Genomic DNA, 15,569 nt, shown 5'->3' with positions numbered 1-15,569 from the left:
AAGCCACAGAAACAATTTTAAGTTCAGAGGCATCCCGGAAACGATTGCACCGCTGACATAAGGGATTATCTCACATCTCTAATCAAAGTTCTGCTTCTCGATGCACCAGAATCAGAAATCATAATAGATGGAGCCCATAGGCTTCCAAAGCCTAAATCTCTTCCTGAGGTCCCTAGAGACACTATATCCAGAATACACTTCTTTCACATAAAAGAGGCCTTAATGTATCCTGCATGCAAGAAGAAACCGCTTCCAGCTCCATACGAGAACATACAACTCTATGCAGACCTTTACCAGGCAACTCTCCAAGCTAGAAAGGACTTTGCACTGCTAACAGCTTTACTGTTTTACACAGCTTTACACAGACATCGCATATAGAGGGGGCTTGCACACGAAACTTCTGCTCCACAAGGATGTAAAAACCGTGGCGTTGAGAAGATCAGAAGACGCGATCAGTCTACTGAAGTCCTTGGGAATTCAAAACATCCAGGACCAACATCCACCTTCTTCTAAAGCCTCTTCCATACAAGAACAGGACTGACAGGACTAAAGAAGCTATTGAGGAAAATTAGAAGGGTCCAAAAAGTTGTTTGGTTGTATGCGCGGACTTTAATATTCTACCAGATAACACACTTGACTCTACCTCAGGCAGAAATAGATCTACCCCCTCTATAGGTGAGTGGCTACAAAATGTATCTGATACTTTTAGATGCCTCAACGCATCTTCGAGAACATTCACCTACTATTCATCCAGATATAGGACCTTTTCCAGGATTGATTTATTCCTAGCTAACAGATCGACATTAACAATCACAAAAACTGCTACAATAGGCACAGCATCTTGGTCAGACCATACCCCAATTTTTTTTTAACTTCATCTACATCCTAGATCATTTAACTCCAGACAGTATAGAAACAACACTTTTTTAATGAGTCTATCACAAAATTATTAAAGAAGCTTTGAATTTGAAAGATTCACATTAAACAACACACCTGACATAGACCCGTTGAGACTATGGGATGCACATAAAATCTTTATTAGGGGGTCGCCCCAAGCAACTAGAAATTTGCTACAACAAACAAAAATACAAAATAAATTATAAGATACCCTCTCAGCTATAGCAACAACTGAACGACTACTACAGAATACCCCTCCCTCCTTCTTAGATGAGAAATTATTCTCACTAATACACTCCCTACACACTCTTCTCCTGGAAGAACATGATAGATAAATGACCTCATGGAAAATGACACATTATATTTCAAACAATGAACCAAGCAGAATAATGGCTAGAAAGGTCAAAAAGCAACAAAGCAAATTTAACATACCTTTTATAAACACGAAAGATAATCCAAATATTAAGGTCACCCACCCAGACCAGATTGCAAATTGCTTTAGAAAATTTTATGCAAAACTCTATAACCTGAAAGATGAACCCCCCCTACTCCACAACCCTCTGTAGAGGCAATCAAGAAATTCTTAGAAAAAAATCCAACTTCCATCATAAACAGACTCAAAATTCTGTTCCATAAATTCCCATTTACTGAAGAAGAGGTACTCAAATGATTAAGGTCTTCGAAAAAACAAAAACCCCAGGCTCTGACGGTTTGCAAATGAATGTTATAAATTATTTCATGAAACTCTAATTCCCTATATGGGGCCAGATTTCAACCTAGCGGCTAATACAGTAGATTTACCATCAGAAATGCTTCAGGCAACAATCGTGGCTATTCCCAAACTGGGCAAACCCCCTACATCGACAACAAATTTCCGTCCCATATCTTTGCTTAATTGCAACCCAAAGATTTATTCTAAGTTAATGGCCTTGAGACTGTTAGAGGTTCTGCCCACATAGGTCCACAATGATTTACAACGGCTTTACAAGGGGATGAAAAGCTCCTGCAGAACCTGCAGAATAATCAGCCTTATTTCCTCTCGGATGCCTTCTCTGCTCCTTACCTTGGATTCCTTTTGAGACCTTGAATAAATTCGGTTTCAGAGGCAGGATTTCTGAAGCGATAAAAGCACTATATACTCGCCCCTCTGCCTCAGTCCTAATTAATAGTACCCTATTGGATACCTTCAAAATAACAAACGGTACCCTCCAGGGTTGACCCCTATCACCATTGATCTTTACTTTAATAATAGAGCCGCTAACAGAACTAATAAGAATGAATCCCCTTATTTCTGGTATCCCTGCTGGCCTTGGTCAACACAACAGTGGTCTCTTCTCAGATGACATTATTCTAACAATATCTAACCCATTAAACTCAATTGGGTATCATGAACTCATTAGAAGACTTTGATAGAGTCTCCTATTATAATATTAATACTGATAAGTCCCTAATTTAGGGATATAATATCTCACCATCACTTCAACAACAAATATGTATGGTATTCCCATTTAAATGGGAAAAAAAATTCAATCACCTATCTAGGTATTAAAATAATTAGTCCCCTAAGCAATATTGCAGCAATTAACCTAACGAAGCTAGTAACCTCATTACAGGAAAAACTTGACAATAGGAGTAAAGTTCTACTAAGATGGATGGGGAAAATAATCATATATAAAATGATGATACTGCCCAAAATACTATACTTCTTTAGGACTACTTCTGTCCCTATTCCAAAATTTCTGATAAACTCCAACGCCAAATGCTTACGTTTAATTTGGGAAAACAGAAAACTCAGGATAGCTGCAAACATTTTATACTCACACAAAATATTAGGAGGAATGGACATTTCCGATTTATACCATTACCACACAACCTTCCTGTTACAACAAATTAAAAGATAGTGGACATACTCAGCAACATCAAGCTGGCCAGAGATTTAAATAAACGACTTAAATAAAAACCATCCCCTCATCCAACTCATATTAGCACACATTATCCACACACGTCTCCCTCTCCCAAAAATTCCAACTCTAAGTTCCTCGGTTAAGGCATGGAAATATATACTTGCAGCATGTAAAAATTAAGAAACCAAGATTATAGAAAACATTCTTATACAGGTACTTGAACTTCTCAATCTAATATTCTTATCCAAACCATTCACTGATAGAGGGATATCCTACATACAAGAGCTTCTTCAAAAAGATCTAATACTCTTAGTAGAGGAAACTGGGGAAAAATACAAACTACCATTGCATTTATCCAAACAAACGTCAATCCTAAGGGAAACACTTCCTCTACAAGATAGAAAAGACCAAAATCCCTATTTCCCTAGATAATCTTTTATATAACCCCAGAATCTGCCTCTTGCAAAATTATAGATCTTTTTATGATTTATTAGTAGAGGGAGGGGGTTCTTCCAAGATGGCATACCTAATCAAATGGGAAAAAGACCTAGGACAGGAATTTTCCATGCTACATTGGAAAGAGGCCAACTACTAGTCCGCAAAAGCCTCTAAATGCTCAAATATTACTGAAGTTCATCAGAAAGTCTTATGTAGGTGGTACTATACACCTACACATTTGGCCCGCATTTACCCAAGATCGTCTGATAAATGCTGGAGGAACTGTGGCCATAGAGGCACAATTGTACATATGTTTTGGGAATGCCCTGTAATCAAACCCTTTTGAAGGAGAACTGGAGATATCTTATCTTCCTATAACAAATACTCTCTATACGGCTAGAATTTACTCATATACTCCAGACTAAATTATTGATTGCAAGATCTAGGAAGTCACCAACCTCCCTTTCAATATCAGAACTCTTTGCTTCTATAAACCTACAGCGTTTGCTAGAAAAAACAAATGCCCTCAGACAAGGCACTCTGAATACATTCCACAACATGTGGGACCTTTGGATGGAAGTTTCCAATAGGAGAAACCCCTCCCTCAACTTAACACCAAATGACTGAAGCTAGGCTCACCCAAACAACTTTTACCCTGGTATAAGCCACCTCCCTTTTCTAACCACCACTTCCCCCACTTCCCCCTCCACCTTCTTTCTTAATATGTATGTTAATTTAACCTGTTTTAGAAATTACACATTTCTCATCCTAATAATTTTTGCTGTAATGAGCTAATTTTTTTATGAAAATAGAGACTATATGATAAGCTGTTATATGTATTACTTGTATTACTTATATTACTTATATGTAATCTTATATTTGTTATCCATGGCTTCCTTCTAAAAATCATCTTTTAATAAGCCTGAGGGGTTCTGGTGGGTGTTCCAAAAGCCCTTCAGAGGTGTATTTTCACAGGCTGTTATAATGAGAAAAGAAGGTCTCCCAGCACATTCTGCTACCACTATAATACACAGACGGAGGGTGAGACATATTCTGTTCATTGTAACAGCCTATGAGGCTGCTGCGCTGAGGGGCTTTGGAAACAACCCCCAGAGCCCCTTTGTGCACATTAGCATAATTTGATGTTCAATCAATTTTATCACAGTTTTCAAAAGTACATTACAATGTAAGAGAAGTAAACGGTGTAAAAAAATCACAATCATAACAAACAGTAAAAAAGAATAAGTGATTAATAAGAAATTACGTTCATGGACATACATTTTGCATTTTGCAGAATGGTACTAGCATAATTTTAAAAGTTTATTTTAGAAGGAAGGTAGCAATGAATAACAAATATGAGAATATTACCACAGTCACTGGGGCACATTTACTAAGGGTCTGCGCACTGCAATTCTGTCGGGTTTCCCGAATATTTCCTTTTTGCGCCGAATTGGCCCTGGTTTTTGGCGGACGCGGTTGGATTGTGGTACATCAGCGCCGGCTTAAGTGCGTCACGAATCGGGGGCATGGTCGTCCGGCAACCTGACTGTTTCGGACAAACCGCGGAATTTAAAAACAAAATTGTGTCACAAGATTAAGCACTTACATGCACCAGGAAGAAGATGGTGAACTCCGGTGGACCTTTGCAGGGAAGCGACACATGCAGGAAATTGAACGCACGATCTTAGTGAATTGCAGCAGACCCGAATCCTCATTGGACAACGCACAGCAGGGATCGCGACGGGATGGGTAAGTAAATGTGTCCCACTGTGTCTGGATCTACATACACTCAGCCAGGAAGCTGAGGACCTTGGGTGTGTTCAGTATACCTATCTGCACAAACTTATCACAAATAACTTTATTCTCTCTAAACAAGGTGTAACAGTGTTAGATCAACTTGCAAGTTACACAAAATATTGCTTCTACCATTCCTTTGAAGCTCACCTCTGAAAGCTGCAAAGAGGGTCCTCTGGGTCCTAGTCCTTAACCCCTTAACGACTTGGCCTTTTTTAGTTTTTTCACTTCCATTTTTCACTCACCAACTTCAAAAATCTATAACTTTTTTATTTTTCCACATAAAGAGCTGTGTTATGGCTTATTTCCTGCGTAACAAATTGCACTTCATAGTGACGGTATTTAATATTCCATGGCGTGTACTGGGAAGCAGGAAAAAAATTCCAAATGCAGTGAAAATGGTGAAAAACCACATTTGTGACGTTTTCTTGTGGGCTTGGATTTTACAGCTTTCACTCTGTGTCCCAAATGACATGTCTACTTTATTCTTTGGGTCGGTACGATCACGTGGATACCAAATTTGTATAGGTTTTATAATGTTTTCATACATTTAAAAAAATTAAAACCTCCTGTACAAAATATTTTTTTTTTATTTTGCCATCTTCTGGGGCCAATAACTTTTTCATACTTTGGTGTACGGAGCTGTGGATAGTGTAATTTTTTGAGAATTTTGATGGCATTTTCATTACTATAATTTTTGGGACTGTGCGACCTTTTGACCACATTTTATTAATTTTTTTATATTTTTCAAAATGGAAAAAAAATGACATTGTCGACTTTGGACGCTATTTTCCGTTACAGGGTTAAACGTAGTGAAAAAACTTTATTAAATTTTGATAGATCTGGCATTTTCGGGCGTGGCGATACCTAATGTGTTTATGATTTTTACTGTTTATTTATTTTTATATCAGTTCTAGGGAAAGGGGGGTGATTTGAATTTTTGGTTTTTTTTTATTATAATTTTTTTTTTAAAACTTTTTTTATTTTTACTTTTACTATTTTTCAGACTCCCTAGGGTACTCTAACCCTAGGTAGTCTGATCGATCCTATCATATACTACCATACTACAGTATGGCAGTATACATGGATTTTACTCCCCATGCATTACAATATGCAATTAGCACATTGTGATGCATGGGTGAAAACGATGTAGCCTCGGGTATTCGGAACAACCGAGGCTACCATGGCGACGGATCGCCGCTCCCTGTACGGCGCACGTCGGGAAGGGGTTAAATCAAATAGATGAATAATAAAACAGTAATGTGGCCTGAGACGATCTGGGCAGCTGTCAGAACATCCAAAAGGGGGCCAAAGGGCTGTGGTCAGTGCATAGCCCCGCACCCAATGACAAGTAAACAAAGGCCAGGCCACAGGGTGCCTGCAGCATGGTGTTTTTTCTCACAGAATGTTGAAGACAGAACACATGTCATTTAGAACTGTAGCACTGATTATCCTAAGGGTGTTGGTCCATGTGATCAATTATCAGACTGCTGCCTGATTGGTTGGATCGTCATCACATCTCACCTGTGATTTTAACACTTGAGATGTGTGAGAGTAAAGTTGTAGTGGGAGCCTCGTCATCTGGTACCGTTGTACTTACCCACATGCTGGGGATCCGTCACATGCTGGGCATCTTGCTACGTCATCGGTTGCTAAGTACATGGAGGCACGTCAGTATTGGTTCTTAGGCACGATTTGAGCGGCTTGCGTTGCCATGGCTCCCCGGGGAGGCCAGTACCCAGTCGCCTAGTTTACAGGGGTTTGTTATCTTGGCGCAGCAGTGGAGAAGGCATTATGAATTTAGTGTTCAGATATTACATAGGTAATTTGTTCAATGGCTACTGGGACTAATAGTGACACTCTATAAAAGTTGTTTTAAGGTTGGTCAAGGTAGGACAAATTTCAGTAGACTATTTCCCATGTTAAGTTATTTCCCTCTCTAAGTTATTTTAAGCCACTAAATTGCCATTAGGGCACTGCGTGACTAATGCATCACATGGAGATTCCATCATATGTAAATAGATCTATATAAAACCCTCTATTCAAATAAAAGGTGCATATGATAGGTTTTCATTTAGGCCTTTTGGAGCTACTGTATCACATCTGAATATCCACTTGGTCTCTCTCTGTAGGATAGCGCGATCCCAATCGCCCCCTCTTTGATTTGGGGTCACCACATCAATCCCCATAAATTTGATGTGATTGATGTTTCCTGCATTGCATGTATTCATGTGTCTGGCGACCGGGGTGTCCCTATTGTGGGTGATGTCGCCCAGATGAGCTCCAATTCTTCGTCTAAGTTCAAGTTTTGTTTTACCTATATATTCTAGCCCACACGTGCATACTGCTCTGTATATGACACCTCATGTTCTACAGTTAATAAAGGACCGAATATCGAATGATTTACCTGTCACATTGGCTGTAAAGCTCTTACATGTATGCATTACAGGGCAGGCTACGCAGCCACTACATTTGTGGTTGCCCTTGATGTCAGAGGTCAGCCATGTTTCCTGTTCTGGTGCTATGAAGTGACTTTGCACTAGATAGTCTCTTAGGCAACGTCCTCTCCTGTATGTTAGCTGCGGAGAGGGGCCTATCACATCGTGTAAGTCTGGGTCCATGTTCAATATGGGCCAGTGGTCTGCTATGATGCGTCTGATAGAGTCCGCATCACCACTGTATGTGGTAATCATTCTTATCGGTTCTTTTTTATGGGATTTGTCCTTAGGTGAGTTGAGTAGGGCTGTCCGGTCCTTTTCTAGTGCCACCTTGTAGGCGGATCTTAATATACCGTCCGGATATCCCTTTTCGAGGAATCTATCCCTGAGGTCAGTCGCTTGTCTTTTGAACTCTGGGATGGATGAGCAATTTCGTCTAAGTCTTAGGTATTGGCCCCTGGGGATGCCACGTCTAAGGGGGAGGGGATGATTGCTTTCCCATCGGAGTAGGGCGTTAGTGGCCGTGGGTTTTCTGTATACCGTGGCCACGGTGGTCTTTCTTAATCAAAACATCAAGGAAAGGTAGTTCGTTCTCATGGATGTCAAATGTAAAGCGCAATCCTATGTTGTTGTGGTTTAGTGATATGACAAAATCCTCAAACTCCTGTCTTGTTTTACTCCAAACAACAAATATATCATCGATGTATCTCAGCCATATTACCTGAGAGATCAGTGAGACTATCCTGGTGGTTGAAAGTACATACTTTTTATCTTGTTTTTTTTTTTTTTTTAAACGTAATATTAATAAAAGTTATATTTTAATGCCTTCACCATATAAAGTTTAATGCTAACACTCATGAAGGATTGAAACCAAAAAAGAATCAAGAGTATTCAGGTCCAATCTTACTTTATTAAGTACTTTATTAAGAAAATAAGACATAAAAATAAATATGAATAACACACATATTAAAAAACATCACTGATGGTACTCCAAAATAGACTATATTGCCATCTAGCCTGATTAAAACCCAGGGAATATATTGAGGAAAAAAGTGCAAGTGCAAAATATATATAAATACTAATGGGTAAACATTACTCTTCCAGCATAAAAATCATTATGTCACCATTGCCATGTTGTAATCGTGCTCAGTATACATCAACGTATAGAGATTAGTTACCCATTCAAGAAAGACTCCTGGGTCCTGGGCTGTGGTCAATATCTCCCCAACACGCGTTTCGCGTTGTTGTCTCTTCCTCAGTTGCACCACGGGGACGTGCGCGGCAGCCTCAGAAAATTTAAAGGGCCAGCGCACCATTAATTGGCGCTGGCCATTTCCTATACAGCTATTTAAACCTGCCTCTCCCATCACACCCTGAAGGATCTTTGTGCCTCACAGCCTGAGAGAAAGCTCCATTGCGATTTTCCTGCATTCCAGTGTCTCCTACATTCCTATGTCTCCTGCGTTCCTTAGTCCCTCCGTGTTCCTGTGTCTACCTGAGTCCCTCTGTGTTCCTGTGTACCAGTGTTCCTCCGTGCTGCTGTCCTGTGTGCCGTGTTCCCATACCCATCTGCTTGGACCTCCTGTTGCTGACTCCGGATTGGACTCTGGCGTTGCATCGCTGCCACCCGCCCTGATCCTGTGCCTGGACCTGACCACGAAATTGTCTGCCGTTCCTGTACCTCAACCTTTGCCGCCACTGCATACAAGTCACAACTGAGGAATGACCTGGTGGTACCATGCCGCAGCTTGTCTAACCCACTTTGCGGCGGGCTCTGGTGAAAACCGGGTACCACTTAGACTCCGGTCCCAGGTAGTGGCTTGTGTCATCATCTGCAGTGGTCCAGAGGATCCACAACCCTCAAGCTTGACAGTAAGATCTGGCCATGGATCCCGCCTAGGTTCCGTCTCCCAGTAAGCCTGATCTTGCCACCATCGTGATCCACCAATCTCGGCAGGTTGCTGCACGACGTGATCAGCTGGAGCAAGTCACCACCATGCTGCCACAACTGCTAGCTAACCAGCAACAGCAACAGATTCCTGATGCTGCTCTTGCGACTCCTACCACTCCTGCTTGTCTACCTGCCGTTGAACCTAGACTTCGGTTGTCCATGCCCAGCAAGTACAATGGCGATTCCAAGATGTGCAGGAGCTTTATAATTCAGTGCTCCCTGCACATAGAACATATGCCGTCCCAATTCATAACGGAGCAATTCAGGTGGCATCTCTCCCCTTTGGGACAGAAACAACCCAGTTACGGCTTCTCTCGCAGCCTTTTTGTCTGAATTCCGGTCCGTGTTCGAAGAACCGTCTTGGGCCTCCTCCTCCAAGTCTTACTTACTTAATCTACGTCAGGGGGATTCCTCCATGGTAGATTATTCAGTCCAGTTCTGCAGCTCTGTCCGCAGCTTCAAAAAGGGTCTCACCTCTCATGTTAAGGACGCTCAGGCCGATCGTGATCTGCCGTCTACGCTGAGTGGTCTCATCACCTTGGCCACCCAGATAGAAATGCGGTTTAGGGAGCGTGCTGAGGAATCACGCTTTGAGCAACCCCAAGTCCATCCACGACACCCTCCTCGCCTGGCTCCGGCCTTCCAAAGACCACTCCAGCCTCTGGTCGTACCATCTGCAGTGGAGCCTATGGAGGTGGACAGAGCTAGACTCTCTTCCCAGGAACACATCAGAAAATGCCAGAGTAACCTCTGCCTATATTGTGCCAGTCTGGAGCACTTCATCGGGTCTTGTCCTATCCGTCCCCAGCGTCCGGGAAATGCCAACACCTAGGGTTCTTGGGAGAAGCATCCCTAGGTGTAAGGAAAGCTTCTCCACCCCTGATGATTCTAGTGCTTCTCAGCTTTGGCACCGGTTCCCAGATCCAAGCCTCCGTTTTCTTGAACTCCGGTTCCACAGGGAATTTCATGGATGCCGCTGTGGTCTCCTGGCATCACATCCCAATGGTTCGCCTCGAGAAGCCGTTCATCATCTCCTCTATAAGTGGCCAAATCCTCTCTGACCCGGTCCTGTACCGCACCAAGCCTCTATCCTTGCAGGGCGGTGTGCTGCACAAGGAGAGACTGTCCTTTTATGTGCTTCCTCGCTCCACGTCCTCTATCCTGTTGGGTCTTCCATGGTTGCAGCTCCATGCACCAGTTCTCAACTGGATAACAGGGGAGATCCTTCATTGGGGTCCAGAGTGCCGGTCCCGCTGTATGGTGGCGTCTCTGTCTGTACCTGTATAGGTCTGCTGCGTGTCCCCGGAGCCCTTGGAAGGTTTACCAACTGGCTACCAGTACTTCTCCAACGTGTTCTCAAAGAAGCAGTCTGAGACTTTGCTGCCGCATTGTCCCTACAGTTGCCCTATTGAGTTGTTGCCGGGTACTTCTCCTCCCCGAGATCGGGTGTAACCGCTCTCCGTTCCCGAGACCATGTCCATGTGGGAGAATATCAAGGAGAACCTGCAAAGAGGTTTCATACAGAAGTCCTCCTCTCCTGTGCAGGATTCTTCTTTGTTACCAAGAAGCATGGCTCCTTGTGTCCTTGCGTTGATTATCATGGAGTTATCAAGATCACGGTTAAAACCGCTACCCTCTGCCATTGATCACTGAGCTATTTGACCACCTGTGAGGTTCCAAAATTTTCTCTAAGCTGGACCTTCGTGGGGCCTACAATCTCATCCGGATCCGCAAGCGAGACGAATGGAAGACAGCATTTAACACCTGAGATGGTCATTTCGAGTACCCTGTGATGCCATTTGGACTGTGTAATGGTCCAGCTGTCTTCCAGGAGTTCGCCAATGACATCTTCAGAGACCTTCTGTATACATGTGTAGTGGTCTACCTAGATGACATCTTGGTGTTCTCTCCAGACCTCGAGACCCACCAGTCTCAAGTATGACAAGTCCTTGCCCGCCTTTGGGCTAATCGTCTTTATGCCAAGCTCGAGAGGTGTCTCTTCAACCAACGGAGTCTCCCTTTTCTTGGCTACTTCATCTCCGCCAAAGGGCTGCAGATAGATCCTACTAAACTATCTGCAGTTCTGCAGCGGCCACGTCCAGAAGGTCTTCGAGCCATTTAGAGGTTCCTGGGCTTCGCAAACTACTACCGGCAGTTTGTCCCACATTTTTCTACTCTAGTCGCTCCTATCGTGGCACTCACCAGGAAGGGCGCCAATCCACTCTTTTGGCCCTCAGCAGCTGAAGAAGCCTTTGCAGAGTTAAAGTCCGCCTTTGCCATGGCTCCTGGGGGTGAACGCATCTTCTGTCGGTGCAGGGGCTGTGCTTACCCAGAAGGGGGCTAGGGGCCGAACGCTCATGTGCAGCTTCTTTTCCAAAACTTTTTCTCCCGCGGAGAAAAACTACTCTATTGGAGATAAAGAACTTTTGGCTATCAAACTTGCCCTGGAAGAAAGGCGATATCTTTTGGAGGGGGCTCCCCATCCAGTCTGTGTTTACACAGATCATAAGGACCTCTCGTACCTCCAGACAGCTCAACGTCTTAATCCCAGGCAACCCCGTTGGTCACTACTCTTCTCCTGTATCAACCTTATGATCCACTTCCGACCTGTAGAGAAGAATATCAAGCCTAATGCCCATTCCCGTGCCTCAGATGTTGTTGGAGAAGAGCCAGTTCCTCAGCATATCATTTCTCCATAACAGTTGGTTGCAGCCGCTCCTGTGGATCTTCTGCAGCTACCCCCTGGCAAGACTTATGTCGGACCTTCTCTGCGGAAGAGGATTTTGTTTTGGGGACATTCTTCACGTCTGGCTGGGCATCCAGGGGTGCAACACTTTGTGGCCCCATTTCCCGCTACTACTGGTGGCCTGACTTGGTCAAAGATGTTCAGGACTTTGTGAGATCCTGCACCTCCTGTGCCCGTAATAAGCCTTCTCGTCTAAAACTGGCTAGTCTCTTACTTCTGTTGCCGACACCCAGTCGCCCGTGGTCACACAGGGCTATGGACTTTGTCACAGACCTTCCATCCTCCTAGAACAATACTGTCATCTGGGTGGTGACAGACCGGTTTTCGAAGATGTCTCATTTTGTCCCTCTTCCAGGTTTACCATCTGCCCCACTTCTTGCCATCCTCTTCTTCCAACATATCTGCCGGCTACATGGTCTCCCTCTGCACATTGTCTCTGATCGTGGAGTTCAGTTTGTTTCCCACTTCTGGAGTTCTCTTCAGCTTACCACCCTCGGTCCAATGGACAAGTGGAGAGGGTTAACCAGACTCTGGGATGCTACCTTCGTCATTTCATCTCTGCCCGTCAGGACGACTTGTCCACTTTATTGCCATGGGCAGAGTTCTCCAACAACTCTCTGGACTCGGAATCTGCTGGTGCAGCCCCATTCTTTATTGTCTATGGAAGAATTCCATGCCCGCCACTCCCTCTCTCAGTTCCCTCGGATGTTCCTGCGGTGGAAGAATTGGTGCAGGACCTCAGTTCCGTCTGGAAACAGACTCATCAATCTCTACTTTGGGCATATGCCCCCACCAAAATCCAGGCCTACAAGAGATGCAGGCCCCCTCCCATCTTCTCTCCTGGGGACAAGGTCTGGTTATCCTCCAGGTACATCCGGATAAAGATACCCGGGTACCCGGGTAAGCTTGGTCCTTGATTCTTGGGTCCTTTCGAGGTCCTGCCCCGTATCAATCCGGTATCCTACAAGTTGCGCCTTCCTCCCATGCGCATCCCGAACTCCTTCCATGTCTCCCTGCTCAAGCCTGTCATCCTAATACACTTCTCCCGGCAAGTACCTCCTCCCACCCCTGTGGCTGACTCCACTGACACCTATGAGGTAAAGTACATCCTTGACATGAAGACGGTAAGGGGGAAGCGGTTCTTCTTGGTCTATTGGAAGGGGTTCTGGCCAGAAGAGAGGTCATGGAAGCCAGAGGACAATATCCTGGACCGTGATCTTCTGCTGAGATTCCTCCAGCTCAAGAAGAGGGGGAGGCCGATGTGGGGGGGGGGGGGATACTGTCACGGGTGGTCCTGCGACTCATATCGTGGGCTTACCAATGCCCCTTGTTCCCCGCAGGCGCAGCACCAGTGCCACATACATGTCCCCGCTCCCAAATCCCGTCAACGCTCCGTGCGTGCGCGTCCCCGTGTCTTAGAATGCATGCGCGGCAGCCTCAGAAAATTTAAAGGGCCAATGCCCCATTAATTGGCGCTGGCCATTTCCCATACAGCTATTTAAACCTGCCTCTCCCATCACACCCTGCCAGATCTTTGTGCCTCATAGCCTGAGAGAAAGCTTTATTGCGATTTTCCTGCGTTCCAGTGTCTCCTGCTTTCCAGTGTCTCCTACATTCCAGTGTCTCCTACGTCCCTTTGTCTCCTACGTTCCCTTGATCCTTTTACAAGGTTACTTTGGCATTTTTTTTAAACAATATTAATGAAAGTTATTTTTTTATGTCTTTAATCTATTCAGTGAAAACACATGTCCTTTACAGGCTTTGTCATTAGTTAACAGAGCATGGTCAAAGCCGTTACAATCAGAGCACCTCATGTAAAACCCAGCAACTGTTAAGTAAACATGAGCTGAGATGGCCAAAAAAGTGTCTGAGATGCCAAAAAATCTTGGAAACAACTAAGGCTCCTGTTGCTTCATTTGGCCCAGCTCCACTAAGGTAGGATGTGATGCTACTATCACCACCAGCAGCACCAATGTCACCAAGCCTATCCACACCTGTTCAGTTCTCTAAATTATTGAGGGAAAGCTAAACATGAGCTTAACTCCTGAGAAGCATTTCTAAATTATTGCTCCCATTCAGGCTAGTAGAGACGGACAGCTTTTCAGATCTTATGGCGGCAGATGTCCCACAGTATGAAGTTCCCAGCCCCTACTACTTTTCTTAGCAGGAAGTGCAACATTACACAAATTTTATGTAAATGTGCACTGCATAATGCTATCAGTCACAAAATGCGCCTCACAAATGACACAAGGTTACATTATTTTAACTGCACATTGGGTCAGATTTATTAATCTGTCTGGAAGTCAGAATATTTCTAGTTGCCCATGGCAACCAATCACAGCTCCCCTTTAAAATATTCACAATTACTGGTAAAATGAAACTGAGCAGTGATTGGTTGCTGTGGCCAACTAGAATTATTCTGACTTTCAGACAGCTTGATAAATCTGCCCACTGGGTTAATGCCAGTGGTGGCTGGTGCCGAGGATTGACAAACATTACTCCTTGCCTGCAGCCCATCTAAACTGAAGATAAATAGACTACAGGGTATAGGTAATCATGATAATAGGCAAAGTTCTTCTACATCCTAAGAGCTATTTATTTGTGAAAAAAAATTACAGCTGTGCTTTAAATGTCTTTTTGTTTCAAAAGTAGAGAATTTTCCAGTATGATCTTTAAACCCTCTGCTTTTCCAACAGAAACTGCAATCAATATAGGGTTTGCATGCCGATTGCTATCGGATGACATGGAAATTTTGACAGAAGAGCAGATTTGGTAACATTTAAATACTTTAAATCTCTAGCTATATGTGAATACATTTTATAATAATATTTACCGTATATACTCGAGTATAAGCCGACCCGAGTACAAGCCGAGACCCCTAATTTTACCACCAAAACTGGGAAAAACTACTGACTTGAGTATAAGCCGAGGGTGGGAATACAGCAAGCCCATAGTAGTATACAGCAAGCTCCTAGTAGTATACAGCAAGCCCCTAGTAGTATACAGCAGCCCCTAGTAGTATATAGCAGCCCCTAGTAGTATACAGCAGCCCCTAGTAGTATACAGCAGCCCCTAGTAGTATACAGCAAGCCCCTAGTAGTATACAGCAAGCCCCTAGTAGTATACAGCAGCCCCTAGAAGTATACAGCAGCCCCTAGTAGTATACAGCAGCCCCTAGTAGCATATAGCAGCCCCTAGTAGTATACAGCAAGCCCCTAGTAGTATACAGCAGCCCCTAGTAGTATACAGCAAGCCCCTAGTAGTATATAGCAGCCCCTAGTAGCATATAGCAGCCCCTAGTAGTATACAGCAGCCCCTAGTAGTATACAGCAAGCCCCTAGTAGTATATAGCAGCCCCTAGTAGTATACAGCAGCCCCTAGTAGTATACAGCAGTAGTATA

At 43.8% G+C, this 15,569-nt stretch overlaps 1 protein-coding gene across 1 annotated transcript in view; it reads left to right on the top strand.

Annotated features, from left to right (window-relative positions):
* LOC140121604 (phospholipid-transporting ATPase IK-like) overlaps positions 1-15,569 on the top strand; it is a 671,195-nt gene that overhangs the window by 556,037 nt on the left and 99,589 nt on the right. The window contains exon 20 of the mRNA XM_072141425.1: positions 14,865-14,940. Within this exon, the coding sequence (XP_071997526.1) occupies positions 14,865-14,940 (76 nt within the window). The remainder of the gene's footprint in view (positions 1-14,864; positions 14,941-15,569) is intronic.

This window comes from Engystomops pustulosus, chromosome 1 (genome assembly GCF_040894005.1).
Source record: "Engystomops pustulosus chromosome 1, aEngPut4.maternal, whole genome shotgun sequence".
NCBI lineage: Eukaryota > Metazoa > Chordata > Amphibia > Anura > Leptodactylidae > Engystomops > Engystomops pustulosus.
This window is presented reverse-complemented; position numbering and strand designations above follow the sequence as displayed.